Source organism: Aquila chrysaetos, chromosome 6 (assembly GCF_900496995.4).
Source record: "Aquila chrysaetos chrysaetos chromosome 6, bAquChr1.4, whole genome shotgun sequence".
NCBI classification, from domain to species: domain Eukaryota; kingdom Metazoa; phylum Chordata; class Aves; order Accipitriformes; family Accipitridae; genus Aquila; species Aquila chrysaetos.
Window position 1 is genome coordinate 46,061,649 of NC_044009.1, and position 23,437 is coordinate 46,085,085.

Sequence of the window (23,437 nt, forward strand, 5' to 3'; positions counted from 1 at the left end):
TTTAAATCTTTACTTTACCAGTTCTTTTCTGCTGCATTTTAGGGATTAGGTTCACCACTTGAACCTTCGATCTCTCATACCGTTTCTGCACACACTTGCACTTTCTGCTGTGATCTTTTTCTCTTTTCCAAGTTATTTTATGCCCGAATGATATAAATATTTTTTGTTTTCCCTTCTTTCTGGTTTAGCTTAGTTTCCGTTGCATCACATTTCCTGTCCTGCTTCAGAGACCCTGTGCGTATTGGACAGAGTTATGCATATCGCCATGAACAATTAGAGCTACATACCTTACATCTGAATACAGGAAAAAGAGAGGAAACAGCACTTTGAGATGATCACATGTGATGTAGTGCTCCTTACATATACACTTTGACAAACTCCAGTTATGTTGCAGTTTTTCAGTAGCGTTCATCCATTTTTCATTTCCCTGTACTCAAGTACCTGGCCAAAAGCTGTATATTTGATAAGAATTTTGTTTTAAGGCCTGCCAAGAAATAAGAGGGCTTTTATTACTGAATGATTCATCAGTGCAGAAGTTGTTTTGGTCCTGCTGGAGTATTTTGTATGATGCAGAGATAATTGCCACTGTTGTAAAATATTTTCATTGAGAACAGTTGACATAAAACACTGCACAGAAACTGATCTGTCAGCTCTGTTGTTTGGTGAATCATAATGCCTTGTATATTTTGACTTTCTTTTTGCTTGGAAGATCTCTGTGAAGATTAAAAAAAAGGAAATTTGCTCTATTTGTACTTTCAAATACAAAGGTAGCATTTCATATGAGAGTTTAAAAGTTGCTGGGTTTTTTTCTATTTGCCAATTTAATGGATACTTTAGGGAAAGGAGCAACGTATAAGAAATATGTAAATGTATTTTTGGGACTAAATTCTTTCATCTTTTAGAGCTGAAAAATGCTTGGAGCTAAGTTCTTTCACCTTTGGGGGGCTAAATTCTTTCCCATTTTAAAGCCAAATCCTGGTGTTTTACTGAACAGAATGTGTATGGGCTTGGAGCATGGGAAACGTTGAAGACTAGGAAATATAACCATTTCTAATAGTAACTTTTGCAGCTGCCTCCCTTCTCTGCCACCCCGAGGTTGTGTCTCCACCTTGGCATGTACAAGCCCAGTGATACAATGTGCAGTGATAAGAGTTCATGTCTTTATAATGTAGTGGCACATGATGTAGGAACACATCCTATATAACTTTTTTCTGAAAATTTTGTTGATTGGAGCCATATAATCTAATTCATTTGCAGTGGAGCCAATAGTCAGTATGATGGCCATAAAGTTCCTGTCCAAGCTATATCAAAGGTTTGGCAGGCTGCATTTTGGAAACATAACTTCTAGAACCTGTATGCTAGAATGTGTGCTGTCTTCTTCATACTGAGATTTTTTCTGCCTTTCATGTACTATGGGCCCTTTTTTGTAAGGAGCCACTTGTAAATGAAGTAATTTTTTTTTCAAGGAATTAATAGGAGCTTAAATAAAGGACTGAGTGCGATTCTCTCATCCCAGACCCTTTGTAATACAATGCCAAGGTTTCTCTCAGTTGTAGACTGGTTGTTGCAGACATTCGACTTTTATATTGTTTCTTCAAAAGTCTGTGACAAAATGTTTCATAAACAAAAAAATTATCTGTCTGACTGCAAGCGTTCAGCAAATTAAACTGTCTTCAGTGCTTCTTCAGTAGGTCTAATTGACCCAAATGTCAGAACCTGGAGAATAAATACAATTGTCTAAAGACAAAGTACTGTTCTGCTCTGATCTTCTTGGCATGTGGCCCTCGGCTGTTGCATTTGATTTTGTGGTAATGGGTGAGAACATTAGAAAAGAGATGAAGAATCCTTTCTTCTGCCTAAATTCTACTTCAGAGCCCCAGGAATGTAGGTGACCACAGTAGCATTCCCATAAGCTCTTCTTGGATGTTAAAGCATAACTTCGTTCTGTAAGAAAAAAGAAACCCAAAATAAGCTGCAGGGTTGCGATTTGAATGTCTGATATATCCTTGAATTTGCTGATCGTAATGTCTTTGTGAATGTAATATGAACAGAAATGTTTGAAATTAAAATGTACCTTCAGTTTATAAATCATCCACAGTTGCAAACAAAACCAAAACATACCTTCTTCATTATCGTAACTTTGTATATATACACACACATGCTTATATATACATATGCATGTGTACCTACAGTATTTTTTTTTTTTTTTTCTCTTTTAGGTGTATGCTAAGAGTTCTGGATTCCTTTGGAACTGAACCAGAGTTTAACCATGCCCATTATGCCCAGTCTAAAGGCCACAAGACACCATGGGGAAAGTGGAACCTTAATCCACAACAGTTCTATACAATGTTCCGTAAGTATCGCTGTGTTTTTGAAGAATTTGGAGCTTTAAAAAGGAATGCTGTCATTGACAAGAATTTTTGTATTATGAAAGACAAGTTCACGTTTTAATAAAATGCAACTGCTAAATGGGCTGAATGGTAAGTGCCAGTAAGTGTCTACACAAAAGCTCTACCATGCTTCCATCCAGTAATCAGAAAATAACAATATCAACTTAATATAAATAATGATAGGGAACTTAGTCTCAGGGTACCCGTGGAAGGTGGTGGTTGGCTTTTCCTTCAAGTGTCAGTGAGTTTGCTTTTGTTAATTTTGCCTTCTCAAATCCTGCTGTGGAGTGATAGGTTTTTGAGGAACTTGCTAGATCGCATTTTTACAAACTGCACTCTTGCATTTCATCATGTTAAACTGAAGTTTGTAACTATTTTAACTATGTTGTTGTATTTCTGCTTTTTTTCCCCTCAACAACTGAGCAGCACAGTTCCTTCACAGTTTCTTTGTGTTCAGGATTAATAAGCTAGCACTCAGCAAAAGTAATTTTTTGTCTCTACTTTTTTGTGGATTTCTCAAAATTTTCACCTAGCTTGTTTTCATGTTGTGAGCATTCATCCTGAACTGATTCACATCTATTTGCCAGCAGTGTACAAAGCTATTGAAAAACAAGTAGTAGATTTCAGCATTGCTGTAGATCTTTGAAGCATTGTTAAATATCCTAAAAAAAACAAACAAACAAAAAAACCCACAAAAAAATATAAATTCTGTATAAATTGGGTCAGATTAAATGATTACCGTGACCTGCTCTAGCCCTAGTCTGACTTTATGGCACTAGGTTCTAGAATCAAAGGATCTTTCTCTTGCATGTTGTAGTTAGTAGTTCAAGTTTGTTACCTTTGAAAGGTGCAGAAAGATTCACTACTGCCAGCTAGCTTGATGGTAAGTGTGAGGCTTAGGAAAGAGGAAAGTGCATGCTGCTGTGTGCTGCAACTTCTCAGCCCAAGTCTGTAAAGAAACACTTGGTAGTGACCAGCCTGACCTCCAAAGTTTGGTGGTGGTCCCTGTCTGAGACTAAGGCCAGGGCATGCACTGTTCACTCTCATCAGACTTCATAGTCAAGTCTTTCAAACTTTCCTGCTTTTCATAGCAGAATTATACATGCTGCTGTCTGGTTGACATGCTTTTGATTTCAGTTGCCCTGTAAAATTCTTGAGAGGCATATTTTGTCTGTCAACATTTGCTGTGCAAGTTTTTCCAGAGAAATATAAGTGAAGGTTGTTCAAAAGATAAAAGACTTCATTCACAGTTGTTTCGAAGCAAGTAACAAAACACGTGGTGGGGAAATGTGACTTGGAAGTGGTTGCAGATTTTCTGTCTGGACATTAGTAAGTAGAGCTTGTTCCGTATCCACATGATTTGCTAATATTTATTGGTTTATGTCCTAAATGGAAAAGGAGATGAAAGCTCAATCGTGCTGTATTTAAGTAGTCCAGCTGTTGGGAAATTCATGTGTGAGGTTCTGTTTAAGATAGCACCAAGAGTGATGATGCACTTGAGGAAAATGGTTGCATGAATATTTGTGGTACAGCTGCGTGCTCTGTGTGTGCACTCCTCAGTCCCACTCCATGAAATACAGAATCATCATAGAATCATAGAATGGTTTAGGTTGGAAGGGACCTTAAAGATCATCTAGTTCCAACCCCCCTGCCATGGGCAGGAACACCTTCCACTAGACCAGGTTGCTCAAAGCTCCATCCAACCTGGCCTTGAACACTGCCAGGGATGGGGCATCCACAACCTCTCTGGGCAACCTGTTCCTTCAGTGTTTCACCACCCTCACAGTGGAGAACTTTTTCCTTACATCTAACCTAAATCTGCCCTCTTTCAGTTCAAAGCCATTATACCTTGTCCTATCACTACATGCCCTTGTAAAAAGTCCCTCTCCAGTTTTCCTGTAGGCCCCCTTTAGGTACTGGAAGGCTGCTATAAGGTCTGCCCAGAGCTTTCTCTTCTCCAGGCTGAACAACCCCAACTCTCTCAGCCTGTCTTCACAGGAGAGGTGCTCCAGCCCTCTGATCATCTCCGTGGTCCTCCTCTGGACTCACTCCAACAGGTCCATGTCCTCCTTATGTTGGGGGCCCCAGAGCTGAAGGCGGTACTGCAGGTGGGGTCTCACAAGAGCAGAGCAGAGGGGGAGAATCACCTCCCTTGACCTGCTGGTTACACTTCTTTTGATGCAGCCCAGGATACGGTTGGCTTTCTGGGCTGCAAGCGTGCATTGCCAGGTCATGTTGAGCTTCTCATCAACCAACACCCCCAAGTCCTTCTCTGCAGGGCTGCTCTCAGTCCACTCATTGCCCAGCCTGTATTTCTGCTTGGGATTTGTCCTGGTTTCAGCTGGGATAGAGTTAATTGTCTTCCTAGTAGCTGGTACGGTGCTATGTTTTGAGTTCAGTATGAGAAGAATGTTGATAACACTGATCTTTTCAGTTGTTGCTAAGTAGTGTTTAGTCTAAAGTCAAGGATTTTTCAGCTTCTCATGCCCAGCCAGCGAGAAAGCTGGAGGGGCACAAGAAGTTGGGAGGGGCACAGCCAGGGCACCTGACCCAAACTGGCCAACAGGGTATTCCAGACCATGGGACGTCCCATCTAGTATAGGAACTGGGGAGTGGGGGCGGGGTATCGCCGCTGGGGGACTAGCTGGGTGTCGATCGGCGGGTGGTGAGCAGTTGCACTGCGCATCATTTGTACATTCCAATCCTTTCATTATTGCTGTTGTCATTTAATTAGTGTTATCATTATCATTATTAGTTTCTTCTTTTCTGTTCTATTAAACCGTGCTTATCTCAACCCACGAGTTTTACTTCTTTTCCTGATTTTTCTCTCCCATCCCACTGGGTGGGGGGGAGTGAGTGAGCGGCTGCGTGGTGCTTAGTTGCTGGCTGGGGTTAAACCACAACAGGATTGCAGAAGAAAGTAAATCTCCTCTATACAGAAGAACTCTATTGTGGCGGTATAGACTACTGTTACAGTCTCTTGTTCAGAGCAAATCACTTCATAATGAATTTTCAGAAGAGTATGACTATATTGGAATTTCAATAAATAACCATTTCCAATTTTTACTACTGGAAATGACTGCGGGTTTTCCTTTGCAGGAAAAGTGGTAAATAGATTGCAAGCAAACTCATTCTGAAGCATGAGTGATTCCAGTGCTATAGATTATGCAAGGATTTTGCTTCTTTTTGTACCAGGTGCAGAAGAGTCAGCATGTTTTGTGATGTTTAAAGTTTATTTTTGTTTTTTGTTTTCTGCTGCAGAGATAACACCATCTCTATGGCATTGTGATTAAAAGTGCATGTTATGCATCAGTAAAGATTTCATGACAGATTGGAACCCTGGACAGCTTCCCAAGATCCCCAGACTCTATTATGTTTTGAGAACTCTGATTATAAGGGCAGAAAATTATTACTGAACAACAAGCAAGCCATATTCACACTTGTGGCATATTGCCAAATGCTTGACTGTTCTCTGAGCTTTCCAGAAGCATGAGGAGGGGGGGTTTCCCCCTTTTATGTTTTTTATTTAAATTCTTTTATGCAAAATAACAGCACTGGTACTTTTAAAACTGCCTGATCTTGCTTAAAAATCCATGTGAGTGCTTCCTGTCAGTGATGTTTGAGGCACTGAATTCCACCAGTTCTAAGTGCTAACTTTAACAAAGGTTTATTTTGCTTTTGAGTGTGTACTGCCTTGCCTCTCCTTTGAATGCAGTCTCTCATCCAAAAATATGAAAGGATGGAAAAATGCCCCTTTTCAGGCATATTTGCAACGTGCCATTTGCTATGCTAAATTCTAAGAAGTCCTTGGGTCTAAGTGAGTGCCTAGCTGTTGCTGAGGCATTTTTTGTGAAAAAGAGTAATTGTCATTTGAAAGACTAAATGTAATGGCAGAGGGAAGTGTACACTGTGTATGGTTTCTCTGTTCTGCTGCATTATCCAGTTGGCTGATTTTCAGGAATCAAAAAGCAAAACCTCATAATTGCAATAGAATTTTTTTTTTTTTTTTTTTTTTTTTTTTTTTAGAACTCTGACTATAGGTTTAGCATTCCCTGGGGCGTTGTCTTTGGGGGTTTTTTTGGTTTGGGTTTTTTTAACTTTGCAAAACGCGCTTAGTAAGAAGTTACCAGCTTGTATGCCAGAATTTAAAAGGGAGGCTTATAGAGGAGATCGTAGTGCTTATTGCAGCCTATTTCTATGTAAACTTGTGAGGCTATGACACTTTTTAGAGAGGTGCAAAAATCCCACATGTTGGAGTAATGTTTATATCGTAGGGATGGATTTTTACCTGAAGCCTTGAATGTTGCAGTCCATCCCTGGAATTAAACACCCTGCCTACAAAAAGAAAAAAACCAACCAAACAAAACAGCAAAAAAACTTAGTTTTAATGAGCCTATAGGTCTGTGTCTTTGTCGGAGGAAAACAGTGGCTAGTATTGCTGGATATCACTGTTGGAAAAAGATCAACAGAGGCTAAAAATAATACAGAAAACTAGGAGTAAATTGCATATCCTTTGCATGCACTTTTTTGGGCGTTCGATTAATGACTATTTGCCAACTTCAGTTGTCACCTTTCAGTATTTTATGGTAGATCTATCTGAGTGAATTAGGCAGTGAAATTTGTATTCTGATCTGTGTAGTGTGACTCTGTAGGCTCGTAATTAGCATGGATATGTAATATGCAGTGAGTTGAATGGTTGGAATTAGCTCTTCCAATATAGGAGGCGAACCCAAGAAATTTACTAAAATTTATTTGTGGCATGGGGCAATATACAGCTTTGTTAACAAGCATAAATCCAGGGTTTTTTTTCAAATTGTTGGTATTGCATCTCTGAGATTGTCAAGCTGGATTTCTTCCGGTTCTCTTATCTCTAATAATAAGATAAAGCTCAGCACACAAAAAATCATTATCATTGGCCTCGGTCCAGCTACAAAATTTTTATTGTCAGAAACAAGCCAGAAAATAACTGCTTACTTTAGTAGACATATGCAGCAGAACTTAAAATAAATAAGAAGTATTCTCAATAATAAAGTAAGCAAATGTATCTCTCAGTATGAGTATGAAGGAAGTGATCTGTTGAATAATATGTTCCTTATGCCTACTTTTCTGACAACATTCATGCTTTTCTAACATTAACTGATACTTGAAAAGGTTTTGAATATGCTCCATTTCTTACAGCTCACACTCCGGATAACAGCTTCCTTGGATTTGTGGTAGAGCAGCATCTGAATTCCAGTGACATTAAACACATTAATGACATCAAAAGGCAGAATCAATCTCTCGTTTATGGCAAAGTAGATAATTTCTGGAAGGTGAGTTTTCTATACTCATATACTTGAGCAAATTTATTTTTATCAATATAATAAAGCATAACTCTAAATATAAAAATATCCCTTCTCTAAAGCTATTAAGTTCTTTTTCTGAAAATAAACATATTTAAATAATTAAGTTGAACATTTTGAAGTCTCTCTGATGAGGAAACTTCTGTCTAGATTGATGTGGATCCTTTGCTATTGATGTACACCTTTCTGATAGAATAAAAAAATTTTATAGTCTTGATATCACAATAATTTTGGAAAATGCAGAAGCTGTTAAAACTAATGGGAAATTGAAGGTGTCAGAGGCTTTGTGAACTTCAATCAGTCATAAGCAAATGTGTCTTTCAGTCATTTCTTTTCATATATCTGCAACCGAAAATGTGCTGCATTTTGAACTGGAAGTTGTGTTTCACTAAAGACCCTAGAAGTGTTCAATCTCATTTTATCTCCCTATAATAATATCAGAGTTTCTTAAATATTGCAATTACTCTATTGTCTCCCATCTGCAGACAAGAGCTGCAGAATAACAACACTGGGGTTTGGTCATATTTTCACCAAGTTAGGGTATATTGTGCTGTTAAGCTCACAGTGGTCTCTGCTTTTTGTCCACTGTCCTTTTCTGGAGCTCCTTCATCCAGGCTGCCACACCTGGGAGAGTGTGTGTCTCATTCAGTTTTCAAACTTACTAATAACTGGATTTCTTCCAAGTTATTAGGAAGAAATAGCTAATAGCTCTAGCTCTGTGTGCCTATATACTCTATGCCTTCCTTCCTGCCTAGAAAGACCTTATTTCAAGCCTTTTGTCAACTGGAAAAGGAACTGATCAGTACATGCTCTGCCATACATGGGACCAAACAGTATGACAGTGTGAGAGCACCCATGTCTCGCATTTTCTTTGCTTTTCTCTTCCTTGGCATGAGAATATCAGTCTTGCACAGTTTTCTGAACCACAGAAGCAACATTTATTCTGATAACTGTATTATGCAGAATAAATTCTTGAAAAATGATAGTACAAGTAAACGGTCCCTCTGTGAGACAAAACAAAACAAAACAAAAACTTAAGAGAAATGGGAGAATGTTGCCAGTGGTAGCAAAAAGGTAGAGCTGAATACTGCTTGGCTACTGTGCTGAGAAAAATACGTATATTAGCTGTACATGTTCAATTGTGATCTCTCAGGTTTATATTTGGGCTTATTGCATTAAGCTATGTAATCTGTGTCTTAAAAGGAAATATTGCTTTGCATTGTAGTAAATACTGTGACAGTTACTCTATTTGGCTCATGGTATAGAATGATTTAGTATGCCCCCATCTGCAGTCTCTTCTTCTGTCTGCAGAATGTTGGAGCAGAGCTGGGATCTTTTCTTTCAGAGCTGGGATCCTTTTCTAGCTGAGGCTCTTGTACTTTTAGTTCTTGATCTGATTATCAGTCTCTCAGGAACAGCTGCATGTAATAATCATCTATACTTCCTGACCTGATTTGTAGTGCATATCAGCAGAACAACCTGTTGAATACTAGCTGGATTTAGGGAACAAGATAGTTGCTTAGTCACCAGGGGTTTTTCCACTGACATATATATCTTTCTCAGTTTATTCAGTCTGCATGAATTCAGAAATATGTATTAATAGCTTATATGCCCAGAGGGGAGATTTGTGATTGCCTAGTCTGAGATTCTGTATGACACGCAGGATATTCATGGGCTGATTAAGACAAAAACATGGCCTTTTGGAAAAGAACATCCAATCTTGATTTTTAAATAGCACATGATGGAAACACCACTATTTCCTCTGGTAAAATCCTCAAATAATTGCCTTCTCCCTTAAGACTTTGCATTATTTTGTACAGATTTCCAAATGGTAATTTCCAGTCTTAGTAGCAGTTATAGACTTTGTCTACTGGACTGACGATGTTTCTGTTATTTTTCCCTGTAGGAATATATAGGTTGAGGTCAAAGTAACCCATAGTCGTCTCTTGAAAAGCCTCTATGTGCTGAACCACTAAGAGCTTTGTACTTTCTAATCCTTAAGTGTTCTCACGTGTCTGTTTTCTCTGAACCTTTTCAAGATTATTCACATTCCTCTTGAAATGTGAATGTTAGCAAAGGGCACATGGGCCATACCAGCACCAAATCAAAAAGAAATACTATGTGCATTGTTAGGCATATCCCCTTTTCACCATTAGGAACTCGTGTTTAGACAACTTCTCAGCCAAGACCCTTGTATCTTTTTTTAAAACTGCTGCTTTTCAAGTCACTGCTCCGTTTCTGTCAGTGTTCCCTGTCTTGTTTCTTGCAAGATGTATGACTTAATACCTGGCCATATTAAAATGCTCACTTTATGCTTGTAACGTCAAGCACATTAAAACTGTAACTTGGAGATTATAACTGCAGTCATGCCCATATGCACTGGTACATAAAATGCAATCATCGCAGATAGGCTTTGAATTGGTGACAGTGTGGGATGTCTTATCTGGAGTGATAAAATCCAATTCTTGTGATCCACGGAAAGCCTGAACTAATCTTGTGTCTGTGTAATTTGCTTATTTCATGTTTCCTTCATTCTCCCTGTTCAGTGCTCTTTTCATCTGCCACCATGGCTTGTACGGAACCAGATTAATCTATTTATCCTGCTCCTTTTCTTTATATTGAACATGGCCAATTAACGAAAAGTGTAATCTCCACAGAATACACGTGTCACTGCTGGGCCTGATCAGTCATTAGAGAAGCACAGTGTGGAGGAGAGAGCGTTCCAGTCCCCAGAACTGCTATTGGGGAATAGCAGTTGCAAATAAATTGTTTAATTTTAAACCAAGCAGGTTGAAGAGGAACTGAGGTGTGCACAGGACCTTTTTTGCCTGGGGGTGGGACTAGAATAGCTAACTGCCATCATGGTTTTATATAGCTGTGGACATGGGTCCTTTTCTGCGTCTGGCTAGGCCTCTGAAAAAAAAAGAAGATGCCAAATTACTTGTCATTTCATCTTTGCTAGAAATCCCTATATTCCCAGCTCTGCTGCATGGCTGGGCAGAGTTGGTGAGGCTAGCTCAGAGCACCTGCTTAAACTGTGTGCGCTAACCAGGTTATTGTAGCTAGAGAATTATGGATTTCTTACAATGTTCTGTCTTCCCACATTGTTCAATGGGGCTAAACTCTGGTATGAACATGACGAGTAACAGGGGGAGAAATACAGTGATGAATTCTGTCGGCTCTGCTGGATACAGAAAAAAGTGTCAGCCTGTGCCTGAGACCAGTGGCATTCATCCCATACTATAGTGGGCAAGTCTGGGTATGTTTTGCTGGAGGTCAGGAAAGATGTAAGCTGCAGAGACTGTAAGATACATCTTGTTTACTTCCCTCTGATAACTAAATCAGTCTTAAGTGGGTTGAGGATTACGAATAGGACGCTGTAAAGAATTTTGCTACGTTTCTAAAGGTTATCCTTAGAAGTAAGCTATCAAGGGCAACATTTGCCAAGTTCTGGATGTGTTTGTTGAAATCAAAGATTTGGGGTTTTGTCTGGGATTTCTGGCAGTACTAAGGAGTAAAGAGAGTCCTATCTCTGCCTAAGTGAAAAAGGAGGAATGAATAAAATGTGAGTAAAACCCATAATGCTCTCCATTATCAAAATTGGCTTTAATTACAGTACATTTCAATTAAAAGGGAATGTTTGAAGCCTTTCATGTCGTCTTCGTTCCTGTTTCGGTCTAAGTCTTTTCTTTGTTCTTCTTCCTGCAACTTCCTATCATACTATTCCAGTACTTCTACCCTTAATCCTAAGAAGAAAAGAGTTGAGATTCATTTTACGCTATTTGCTATTTCTTTTTTTTTTGTGGGGTACTGTGAGAGAAATCAGAATTTTGCTTGTTTCAGAAAATGGCCATCAATGCATAACATACAATTGTATGATGATTGCTTTAGTAGATTTCATTATAGTGTATTGGAGTTGTCTTAAAAATATTTATATATTTAAAGGCAAAATAATGTGCGAGTTTGTTACTAATGCTGTTTGACAAGATGGGCGTTCTTCTTAAATGTATACTGTCTGCATAACAAGTTTTGAAGATTTGGAGATGGTAAATGGTTACATTTACCTTGTTCTCAGTAGGAAAGTACATAACCAAGGCTGTTCTTACTAACGTCTCCCCTTTATAGCTCCATGTGACATACGTAATTTCCCCATCATATGCCCTCTTGCATGAAGTGGGAGGAAGAATAATACTTGTAGGAATAGTTCTGTTACGAGCAGAGATCAGTGTCTTGCTGCTGGCAGCGTTGCCTTTTCCCTTCCTTCTGATTGGTTTTTGTGCTTCATATTTTGTGCTTCATATTCATATGCTATCAAATGTTGGGTGAACATTTCATTTCATTTTTTAAGCTAAAAGAAACATAAGGAAAAGGAGAAAAGATCCTTCTCACCTTTCCTCTCCCACATGGTCAGCGCACTTGCAAACTTGCCTCATGGTGTTTTTATTTTGTCTTCCTCCAAATTTGCAGCAGCACTGTGGGCTTATCTATCAATCGAAACTTACCCTAGTTGCTGTCACCAGGCACCAGGAGCACTGTCCTGCTTTATGCCACATAACAAATTGAAATGAGCCAGACACTTTAGTTCAGCAATATTTCTGAAATTCACCATTTGCTTCTGAAAGAAGTATGGATGAAAAAAACAAGTAAATCAAAGAAAATGAGCAGCTATAGGTGCAGTAAGTAAGTATACATATATGTACACTTCTGAAGACTTATTCTTCAACATTTATTATGAAAATTAAAATTTCATTTATTATGAAGAAAGAAAACAATGTTTTCCCTGAATATTTACCTTTCAGACAGGTCGGTGATCAGCTTCTCTTTTTGCAGAACTTTCCAGCTGCAAAATGAATTAGTGAGGTATTACAATACCAATGAACACAATCGTCTACTAGTATTTGATTATCACAAAACCACCACAACCTTTTCTTCCTGGGGTCTCACTTCCTATTTTCTTCTGTCCTCCTGCACTTTTCTGCTTCAGCACTTACAGTGCACATGTATGTCTCATTGGTAGTTCTAGAAATTTCCATTCAAAGGACAGGAAATTCCTGGTTAGGCATTAGTGCGCATCACATGACAATGAAATTGTCAAATCTTTCAAAAAACCCAGTTTAGGAAAAAAAAAGGAGAAAACTTCATGGATGACGAACTGCAAGAAATGACGAATTAAACAGATAAAGATGAGGATAGGGAACTGAATAAGGAGAATTTCTGGAAGATCGTGAAGAACCCAAGCCTTTACTGAGATGTTATATTCATTCTTTGTGCAAAGGTTATATATGTGCAAATAAATTATATATATATATATATATATGCGCTAATGTGTATTTTATGCAGATATATGTGGTAGGTGCCTAACAAAGAAGCCATAAATGGACATTCAGGGAAGAGCGAACGCATGGCAAAGTTATGTAGTACTTCCTTTGCATATTCTCTCTCTTTCCAGCTTTTTTCAGCTCAGCGTATTTCTGAATCTGTTTGTCTCTTGATAAACTGACTATTGACACACTTTTGAGATCTCAGTAAGAGATGATTTCAAAGCACTTGTCTGATCATGAACCTATGCAAACTTTTTTGCCCCCACAACGTTCTCTGTCGCGGAGTCCCCTCAAATCTCTGACCTGTTGCAGGAGAAACCATTAACTGTTGGATTTTTCTAAACCTGCCTCCTACTAGCTTTGTTTGGCTTCCTTTGTATCAGGACATTATGAGTAGTCAAGTCACTATCCATGTTCTTTATTCCAATTATGGTTTTGTAAACCTCTCTCATATTCTGCCAAGTTGTCTTTTCCAAGCTGAAGAATCATTAAGGATTTCATTACAGATTTCTGTATGTAACAATGGAAACTGTTCTGTAGCTTGGATCCTTCTTACCCCTCTCAGAACTGTGTCCAGTGTTCTTGGCTTCTTTTTGAGAAAAGGGACCAGAAGCACAACAGTGTTCGAGGAGGGAGAGAACTGTGTGTTTATAGAACAGTTCAATGATACTCTCTATTCTCTATTCCTTTCCAAATAATTCCTATTATTTACTTGGTTGGTGGGTGGACTGACTGGTACTGAACATTGGACTCATTTTTTGTCATGGACCGTAATCGTATGTTATCATAATGCAAAGTCTTCATTCTTGAGTGACACTGGTTAGCTCATGTCCATTATTCATATGTGAAGCTAGGACTGGTTTTCAACATGTGCATCACTTTATTTATATTGAATTTATCATTCTATTTCTTAGTCACTGCATCCCTTAGATTACTGAGGGGGCTTTTCCAAAAGCTTTACAACTCCAGGTGTTCAGTATAGTGATGTTTTTCTGCTTTTTCAAGATTTCAAGATTTTGAAATTAGTTTCAGTTTTGCTACTCTGAGTAGTATGTATTGGCTGCATACTTTGTCACTTCTCTGTTCTCTTTTGCATGATGACTGTTCCTTCACAAGGGTGATTCTCTTCTATCCCAAAGAGACTTAGTTCCTTTAAGAACTTTTAAAGAGTTTCTACATGCTGATTGGCTTCTTCAGAGAATACTACCAATTTGGTGAGAGACGATATCCTTGTACAGAAAGAATTGACTATTGTAATTTTGTTGGGTTTCTATGGTTAAAGTTAACACTTTATTCAAGTTTCAGATAATTTGTTCAGTGTAGAATTCACACTTGCTTTCCAAGCTTATGTTTGTGTCACAATCTCATTTGTCATACACTGCATGTACACTGGATTGTGGCTTAGCTAGGACTCGACACTTTGGCAAATAAGCACCCAGATGTTAGGACTTCGAGCCTTAATGGTATGCATTTAGGATATATACAAAGATCTGTCCCAGTACTTGCTTTTCTGAGTTACATTTGTCAAGCTTTATAAAACCATTGTCTTCTGACTTTTTCAATGTAAGAAAGTGAGACTGGGTATAGGGTCCGTTTTACATACATTTTACAGTTTGAACTTTCAACCCATAAACCAGTTTAGGACTCTGAATCAAGCTATTCTGTAATGTGGTTGGCCTGTAGTTCTGCATATGTGGTGCTTTGTTTCCTTTGGTGCTGAATTTCTGGTGTTCTGTGAGGGTACATGAATGGTCTAAAATTGCAAAATACTGTGATTGCCTCGGACTGCCAAACTGATGGTAAAGCAGAGTTGTTAAGTACCGCCATCTAGTACATCAAGAAAACTAAAAGCAGAGTTTAGTTCTTAATGCATTGTTTTTCTACCACGTATTTTTGTAGCTTTTATACTTATATTTTTCACTTACCAAACTTAAAATTTCAGCCCTTCAGACTGTGTCTTCTTGTCAACATTGTCATAGGGAAAGACTTATCAGGCAGTTGTCATTTGATTTCTTTGATGAGAAAAGCCTTATCATGATGCTTTTTAAAAGTAGGTGGAAATAATCAATGAATAGTAATAACGGTTCTGCAGTCAATGATCAATAAAAAGTACTTTCCTGAATGGCATGTTTATTTTAGCTGCTGAAAAATTGTTTCAGAAAAGATATTTATGACTGTTACTTACCGTTAACACTTCCATTTTGATTCTGAGAAATAATTTGGGGGTTTCTTGATATTGTTTTCTTTCATGCTTGAAGTCTAGATTTGCAGTATGGACAGCAGACATGGGTGAATAGCACAGTCTGATACAAACTCTGCAGAGAATGTCGATTTTGCATTACTAGCCAGCAGCCCGTGATCTTTTCTCTTTGAATTCATTTTGGAAAAAGTAAAAAACTGGAGTTTACTGTGAAATTATTTAAGATAAAAGAATATTTATATCTGCAGCCAAGCAAGCAAACTCAGGAAGTGGATTAACAGTTGAAGGAGTGTTGATATTTTGTTTGCAAATCACATTTCTTGATTTATTTACTTGTAGACTTTCTATTTATAAATGCCATATTTACGGTCTGTCATTTTCTAATTCAAAGTTTTTAATGTTTAGAATTGAATTATGTGTCTTGATTATTTTTATGAAGTGCCTTATTACAATATGTACTTTTATGATCCAAAATAATGCTTTTCTACAAGGAATGTGAAAATTCAGGACTACTTAAATGCGAAAGGAGACATGTTAGTGAGATTTGTGTAAGGTATGAGGTGCTAATGGTATTTTTATGGTACTTTATAGATTGTTATGAAAGCAGTTGCTTTTGACTCAAAGTGAATAGGGAATAAAGGAGTGATTGTTTTGTGGATTGTGCTTTCTGAGTATTTGGTTGGGCTTTTTTTGTTTGTTTCCTTCAGAAAGAAAGACTTTTGGAAAAATTTAAAAAAATTGTTTTATGTACAGGGAACAAAGGGAAGATGGTGCTCTTGCTTCTGATTGTTCTTTAAAAATTTCATTTGATTAAAAGAAAGAGGGTTGCCCTTTGGGGGATGAAAGATTTTTCTCAGCTTGTGTGTGGGGTTTTTTTTCATGGTTTTACTCTTGTGGTTTGAAAACTAATTCATAAAATTTTTACATATTGATCCCTTTACTTACGCCTTTCTAGCGATAAGATTTCCTTTGTGAGGAAAAATAATTTCTATAGACTATAGCGCAGTCTACAATACTTACCCTGTCTTGTGGAGGTGGAAAGCCAGTGACACCATTTAAAAGTCCATTATTTTTCTAAATATTACGGAAGGAAGAATTGATGCTGTTTGGGATACTAAATGTTTTATTTGTGGTTTTAGACTCTGAATCAGGAAAGAAGTCGGTCATATGGTTAAGTAATATTCCCAATTAAGGTTAGGGATAGCTAATGTTTTGTTCGCACTTGCAGAGATGCTTAAAACATGCTAATTTTATCACTGCTTTTGCCTTGTCTTCCTAAATTGTATTGATTGGTTATATATTAATTTTAAATGTAATTTTTATGTCTGCTCAGATAATTTGAATTTATGAGTAATATTTATTACATGTTTTTATAACTTTAAGGTTTTAAGTAAAAATGCTCCCTCTGCCCCCCAAAAATACTACTGTAAATACAGCATGGAAGCCTGTTCTTTTCATCCTGTCTTGGTATACTCCTTTTTTTTAAATCCTGTATTCCCTGTTTTGCAGTCATCAAGTGCTGGTATTTATACAGAGGACAGCACATGGATATAGTAGGAGGATTCACTTTGTTATTAACAAGGTGATTTGGGGAATACTTTGGGCTAAATTCAAGGTCCATTGTATGTATCAAAGAGTGTTTCCAGGAGAATTTAAGCAACGAACTTCACAGATGCTTTTCAGAATCCCACTAGAGTTTTATTGGCATTACATATAAACAGGAGATGTGAAAATATTACATTTCTTTTGGTCCATTTTATATTCATCTTTGAAAATTAGCTGATAAAGATAATAAGATGGCAGCAAGGTCAGTTCAGATCAAAGTTTTATCTAGTCCAGTATTCTGACTCCAAAAATAGCCAAAACTTGATGTGTAAGGAAGAATATGAAATCAGGCATGTTTCACAGCCACCAGAGGCAAGTGGTTCATGGACCTCTTGGGCCAAAAGTTGTGTGTCTCTGTTCAGTAATGATTCATGGATTTTTCTTCCATAATGGCTTTTTGAACCTATATAAAATCTTCAACAGTCCTACAAGCAATAATGTAGTTCTTAAAGAACCATTAGAAAGATTGTAAAGACTAAATAATTTCAATGTCAAATATTTTTTTTTAAAGCAGCTAAATATTCTGTTACAGCTTTGTAAAATTTCCGTTGAAGTTGTTAAAATAAGTGCAATTTTAGGTAATCCTGGTTTTCTTCTTTCTAGCTGCTTGCTTCTCATATTTTTCATGAGTTAGAGTGCATTCATGTCATCAGTTTGTGTGATACGAGCCAATAAAATCTGAGTCAAGTGCATTAGTGTTCTTATTGTAGGCAGATCATGTCCGTAGTATCTGTGCTTCATTGCTTCTCTTCCCGTTCAGAACGCTAAAGCCTATCTCGTAGGCTCTGTTTGTACTGGAAGCCAGGTAGACATGGTTAAGGTGTGCCTCAAGCGACAGACAACTGCTGCATTCTGGTAACGAGACCAGGCTACTCCATTTATATTTCTCCTGCACATTTGCAAAGAAAAAGTTCTACAATGGATTTTCTCTTAACAAAGTATATGAGCTTATCAACAGTTTCTAATTATGCTACTTTACAAATAATTGGAAGACTATCTCCTCCAGAGTAATTAAAATTTGAAGTAAAAGGAAAAATAAAAATGGAGCAAGCTTTTCGTTTCTTAAATAATTTGTCTTAATTAACAATAACAGCAACCACATCAAACAAGAAAGCATATTTGTCTGCATTTGTTGTCTGTTTTATATAATACGTAGCCCAGGACATGGATGGGCGCAGCCTTGGCATAGCTACCAGAACAGGGCGATTTAATAATGAGGCAGGCAATCTATTTCATCACAAACGGTATCACCAGTAGAGTAAGCTAAACTAGAAGCCAGTTGTTATGTGACATTAAATATCCTGTGTCTTTGAATGTATACCAACAATTAATTTAGCAAGGAAGTTTTAAGAAGTGGTAGTGTTTATTCACCTAGGCCTGATACCTTATTGCTCCTCCAAGATTTGGAAAGACAGGATTTTCACCAGTCTACTTGCCCTTGGAATGAACTTCAGTAAAATTGTTGGCCAGCTTTCACACAGGGCTGTGGAGGAACAGTGTACAGAATTTACATGACAAAAATAGCGAGTGAAAGTAGAATTCTTAAAAACTCTCTTGCTGCCAAGAAGTACAGAAACTTGTTGCCTGATTTTAGAGCTATTACTAAGACTATGTGCAAATACTGAGGGAAAGTCTCTCTAATCTGTACTGGATACTGGCTGTAAATACAGTCTACAGCTAATTGCTTTTGGAATGCTAGTAGTTTTTAAAACTCAAAAAACATATGGCATTGAAAATTAAAGTAATTCTTGTTTGCAAACTAGGATGGTGTACTATTTTTTTTAATATATATATTTTTTTTTTTAATTTTTTTTTTTTTATGCAACACTAAAGCCATTACTCTGGGTTTTTTCCAAAATGCCTTTAAAACTTTAGGTAAGTGGAATTTTTGTAGGTATCTCATGGGACTCAGAAACTAGCTATTTAGGTAAAGATGTGTATTCAGTTATTCAGTTGGCAGGAGTGCATCTTACTAAGGTGAGATTCACCCTTTTCTTCACAAAGAAGGTAAACAATAACCAATTATTTCGCATCTCTGACAAAAACAGAGTGAAGATTTGATATTTCAGAATGAGTTTTTTAGTATTTTTAGGCCAAGTATTGTTTAGGCATGCTGAGATTACAGCTATCTGATGGTGACCTGTTTTTTGACCAATTAGAAGTTAATGGGACCTTGGTATTGATTTATTTATACCTGTACTATGAATAAAAAAGCTGCAGTTTTCTTCCAGTCTAGTAGAAAACAAAACTAATAATGTAATGAAAGATCAAATATTATAGAAATCCTATAAGAACGAGTGAACTTCTCTTTCTGGCTTTTGTGGTACAGGAGATAAAAACTAGCTCTGATTGAACACTACTGCTTGAAATCTGTAAAGACTGAAAATATTTTATTGTTGCTATTACAGGATAAGAAGGCTTATCTGGATATCATCCACACCTATATGGAAGTTCATGGAACTGTTCACGGGACAAGCACCATTTATATTCCCAGCTACGTAAAAAACCATGGTATACTCAGTGGGCGGGATTTGCAGTTTCTACTGAGAGAAACGAAAGTAAGTTTATCAAGAGGGAGCAGTGGCAAAAATAGCTACAGATAGACAGTATCTGAAGTGCACGCATTTCACCTCCTACGAATGAGCTCCTAATTTAAAAGCATTGGAAAAATAAATGATCAAATGTAAAGGAGCTTAAGTTGTCTTCTGTGTGCTAAGAATATGTTTTTCATATGTCCATATTTTGTGGACTGACAGCTATTATTAGAAAATTGGGACGATAACCTGCATTCACAGACACATTTAACAACCAGCTTGAGAAACATGGATGAATGCATTTTTCGTTTTCTTAAATGTGATATTCAGCTCAAGGAAATTATCAGCTGAGAATGTGCTTTGGTTTACATCCCTGATGTGAAAGTTAGGTAAAATCTGAAAGCTGTACAGTAGGCATGCTTGCTCTGCCCTACCAATGACTTTAACCTAGAGTGACCCTGCTCTCTGGGGGAAAAAAGAAGAAAAGCAAGCACTTCATTTGCCATTCAGTTCCTTCCTCTACTTCAGTTGTGCAGAGAGAGAGAGCAAAAGAGTGTGCTTTTTGTGGTGTGCTTTGCCTGTGGCCCCATAGTTAAGGGAACTCAAGATAAGGGACAGTGTATTGAAATAAATAAACTTTTGTCCCCGTAGTTAGAATGCTTTGTGGAGTTTTCTGTGCCATTCCCATAATCTTTGTGGCACTTTACAACATTAAAACACTTTAGTAGATTACATTTAAATAGGATGTTTAACTTGCAGTGGGTGAAAGAAGTGGTTTGTGTGTTTAAAATTAGCAAAATGCGTGGAACTGCACCACTTACTCCCCATTGTTGATAGTTTCTTGCTGTGCAGTTCTACAGAAGAATCTATTAAAAAAAGGAAAGAAAAAAGCAAGCACCTCCTAGTCTTCCCACACGACTGCAGAGATCTGCTTTTTGAAATATTTGGGAAAATGATGGTAATTTGACATCTCTGTGTGACAGCTGTTGGCAAATTATGACTTTTTAAAGACAACCACTGTGTGTATGTACTTGATGCATACAGATACACATAATGTTGCAGATTAAAAAGTCAACATTTACTTTCGTCTTAGATAATACTGAGATTACACAGCTTGTCTGTGTGGGGTATGAAATCACTGTGTTAATCATAGTACTAACGTGGGAAGAATATTGACATTGAAATAACCCCAAGCACAAACAGTGACTTTCTTCTGGAAAAAAAAAAAAAAAAAAAAGTGCTCTATTCACTGGAATAGTAACAGAAGCTAATGGACTTCCTATAGAATTGCTGAAGTCCTTATAATTTACAAAATACAGTTCATAATAATAGTTATGTTTGACTAAGTCTTCCTCTAATTCTTTATCAGCCATCTTGCATGTATTGCACTAAAAACCTTGATTTTTCAATATTAAGTAGATAGCTCATCTAGTTCTTATTGGTTATATTTGCTGTGCTCTAAGATGCAATGTAAAGACACATTCACTTTAGGACAAATTCAAGTTGATACATACATATTATGCAGCTCAGCACAGTGCAGTTATATGGGTTTTGTGAACGCAGGAAGTAGCCAAACTAGTTTCACTCGGTTTTTGACTAGTAATTGCAGTTATCAGATAGAAGATAACTCTCTTGTGATTGTGAAGAACTCCCGAGATCAGTAAGTTGCTTATTTTTCATAAATTGTATTTTTGTGAAAAGCGTGGATCTACGCTGTACTGTAGAGTCCTACAAGCATTTTAGATTTTTATGATTTTCTGTGCTATTGTTGTGCAGTCGTATTTTTTTTTTCTTTCTGCTATTGGGGAAAATCCTTAGAGAATTTGCTGCATTTCTTAGTAGATGGCACTGGGAAACACATCAATGTGTTTCAGGACCCTGTATCAGGAAGCCAGTGTTTTTATCACATTATCTCTTTGATACAATCTTTCTTAATAAACTTTTTTTTTTATTAAGTCTGCAAACAGTATTTTCATATGGCTTTTCTGAACTTTTGTTAGCAGATTTGCAAATGACAAAAGCTGTTTTACTCTTAAGGAAATTATTTATTTATGATGCAGCCAGGCTAACAAAAGTTTGACCTGATGATAAGCAGTTAAGAGTCCATCTGCTTCTCCTATTACTTACTATTGTCAGGCAAATGGGAGTGCAACATAGTTCTGATGTTGCAATGCAATGAAATGAAATTAAATATGGCTTACTGCATCATGAATTTCGGTTATTATTCCTGTCTAATACTGTTCCGATATATCTAGTTTATCAGAAAAAATAAAACAGCAGCATCCTGAAAGTGAAAGTGGAAACTGAGATTTACCATCTAATTTGTTTGGACTTTTTCAGTTCGAGGTGAATTTTTGTGTTGGGTTTGTGTTGGGTTTTTTTTTTTTTTTTTTTGCTAGCTGATGCTTAGTATCTCATAGGTACACTGGCTGTTCTGCCTTAGCATATGGTTGCCTTTCATTGTCAATCAAAAGACATACTTGCTCTAAGTCGTCTTGTTGCCTTTACCTTCACAGTTTCAGATTTTTATATCCTTCAAGAGACAATAACGTAGCTTAGCATAAAAACACCGCTCACCTGTCTCTACTGGCCATCTGCTGCCTGTGTGGGTCAATTGTGTTTATATCAATTGGATTGTGGATTGAATTGCTAAAATAAGTGCAGGTTTTCCACAAAAATCAAGCTGACTTGAATGGGAGCTTTGTGCCCAGAGGAGCCTCATGTATGTGTGCACATGCATCCAGTGATGTTCAAGGACACTTTTTAATCTTAATCACTTTAATTGCTAGGCAACGTGACCAGAACCCCATAATGAATTTAGTTATAGGGTTTTGTCGCTAGACAATCAGTGTGCTGAAAGTATGTGAGTAATCAGAGCCGTAACTCTGGAATGATAACATCTGAGGGTGCAACGCTCGCTTGAACCATCTAGGCCTGCTGTTTGCTGTCTCCAAGCAGCAAACTTGGTCTTTAAGCTTCCAGAAACTTTCAGATTTTTCTTTTTCTAAACATATGTTTTGAGACCCAAGGACAAGGATTGTCTTTCATTGCTTGTGCTTTCAACATTGTGTTAGCAAGTTTTTGTTAGGTCAGCTGACAAACAATCTAGTTTTCAGGAAGTCAGAGCTAAATGGTAATTTAACAAATCACACAGTTCAGTGTACTCAGAAGTGTCAGTTTATGTTGCACTGCTTCATTTTGCCCTTAGACAGCAAAATAGTGATAGGTGATGGCTCAGTCATGATTCTTGATCAGAGCTTTGCATTCCCAAAATGTATTTGGTCTCTGCAGTAGTTTGTATACGACACAGTTATTCTCAAAAGCTTGCAGCTGCCATTTCATTCCGGTATTATAAAGTAACGCATTTCAGAATAAGTGTATTTTCCAAGCAGGAGGGGGCTGTTTGAGATTCATCATGGCTAGTTCAGCTGTGTAGTGCATGACAAAAACGAGACATGTCAACAGCTCCTAATGAGAAGATGTAAAGCCATTCATCACGTCAGAAGAAAATAGGGTAGGCGAGCTGGCAGCCTTCCTGCCAACTTACATGGCTTCTTGCCAAGTGGGCAGCTGGAGGAGTTGGACCAGACTCTCTTAGAAGAACCAGTACTGAATTCTTGAGAAATATTCCTCCTTTCAAGAAAGTTTCAGATGCAACTTTTACTTCGAGTCACTGTGAACTTTTGAGGGAATCCAAATTCTATTACTAAGTGTAATTTACAATTTCTGAATGGTTATTAATAAAAGTAGGAGCAACACCCTGTTTAGACAGTTTGGGAAAAATCTCCCTGCAAGGTTGAATAAGCAGAAATAGGAAGACAAACTTTTTTTTTCATATTGCTTTTTTTGAAGTAATACATTTTTTACTTCCACACGCTTCACAAAATCAGCTGAAAAGACATTTAACTGGTGATTCTATTCTAAAGTTGTTTCAATCACAAAAGGATTGACTTCTCCAGAAAGTATTTCATATTCATGAGAAAATATATCAAGATATTTAACCTTTGCTACACTTCTCTTTCTGTAGTTCAGAAGAGAATATATA

General features: G+C 37.3%; 1 protein-coding gene across 3 annotated transcripts in view; it reads left to right on the plus strand.

Moving 5' to 3' along the window:
- Positions 1 to 23,437, plus strand: part of MGAT5 (alpha-1,6-mannosylglycoprotein 6-beta-N-acetylglucosaminyltransferase) — a 139,079-nt gene that overhangs the window by 93,381 nt on the left and 22,261 nt on the right. For all 3 annotated transcript variants that reach the window (XM_030016610.1, XM_030016609.1, XM_030016611.2), the window contains 3 exons: positions 2,220 to 2,353; positions 7,569 to 7,702; positions 19,267 to 19,416. In XM_030016610.1, coding sequence (XP_029872470.1) covers positions 2,220 to 2,353; positions 7,569 to 7,702; positions 19,267 to 19,416 — 418 coding nt within the window. The remainder of the gene's footprint in view (positions 1 to 2,219; positions 2,354 to 7,568; positions 7,703 to 19,266; positions 19,417 to 23,437) is intronic.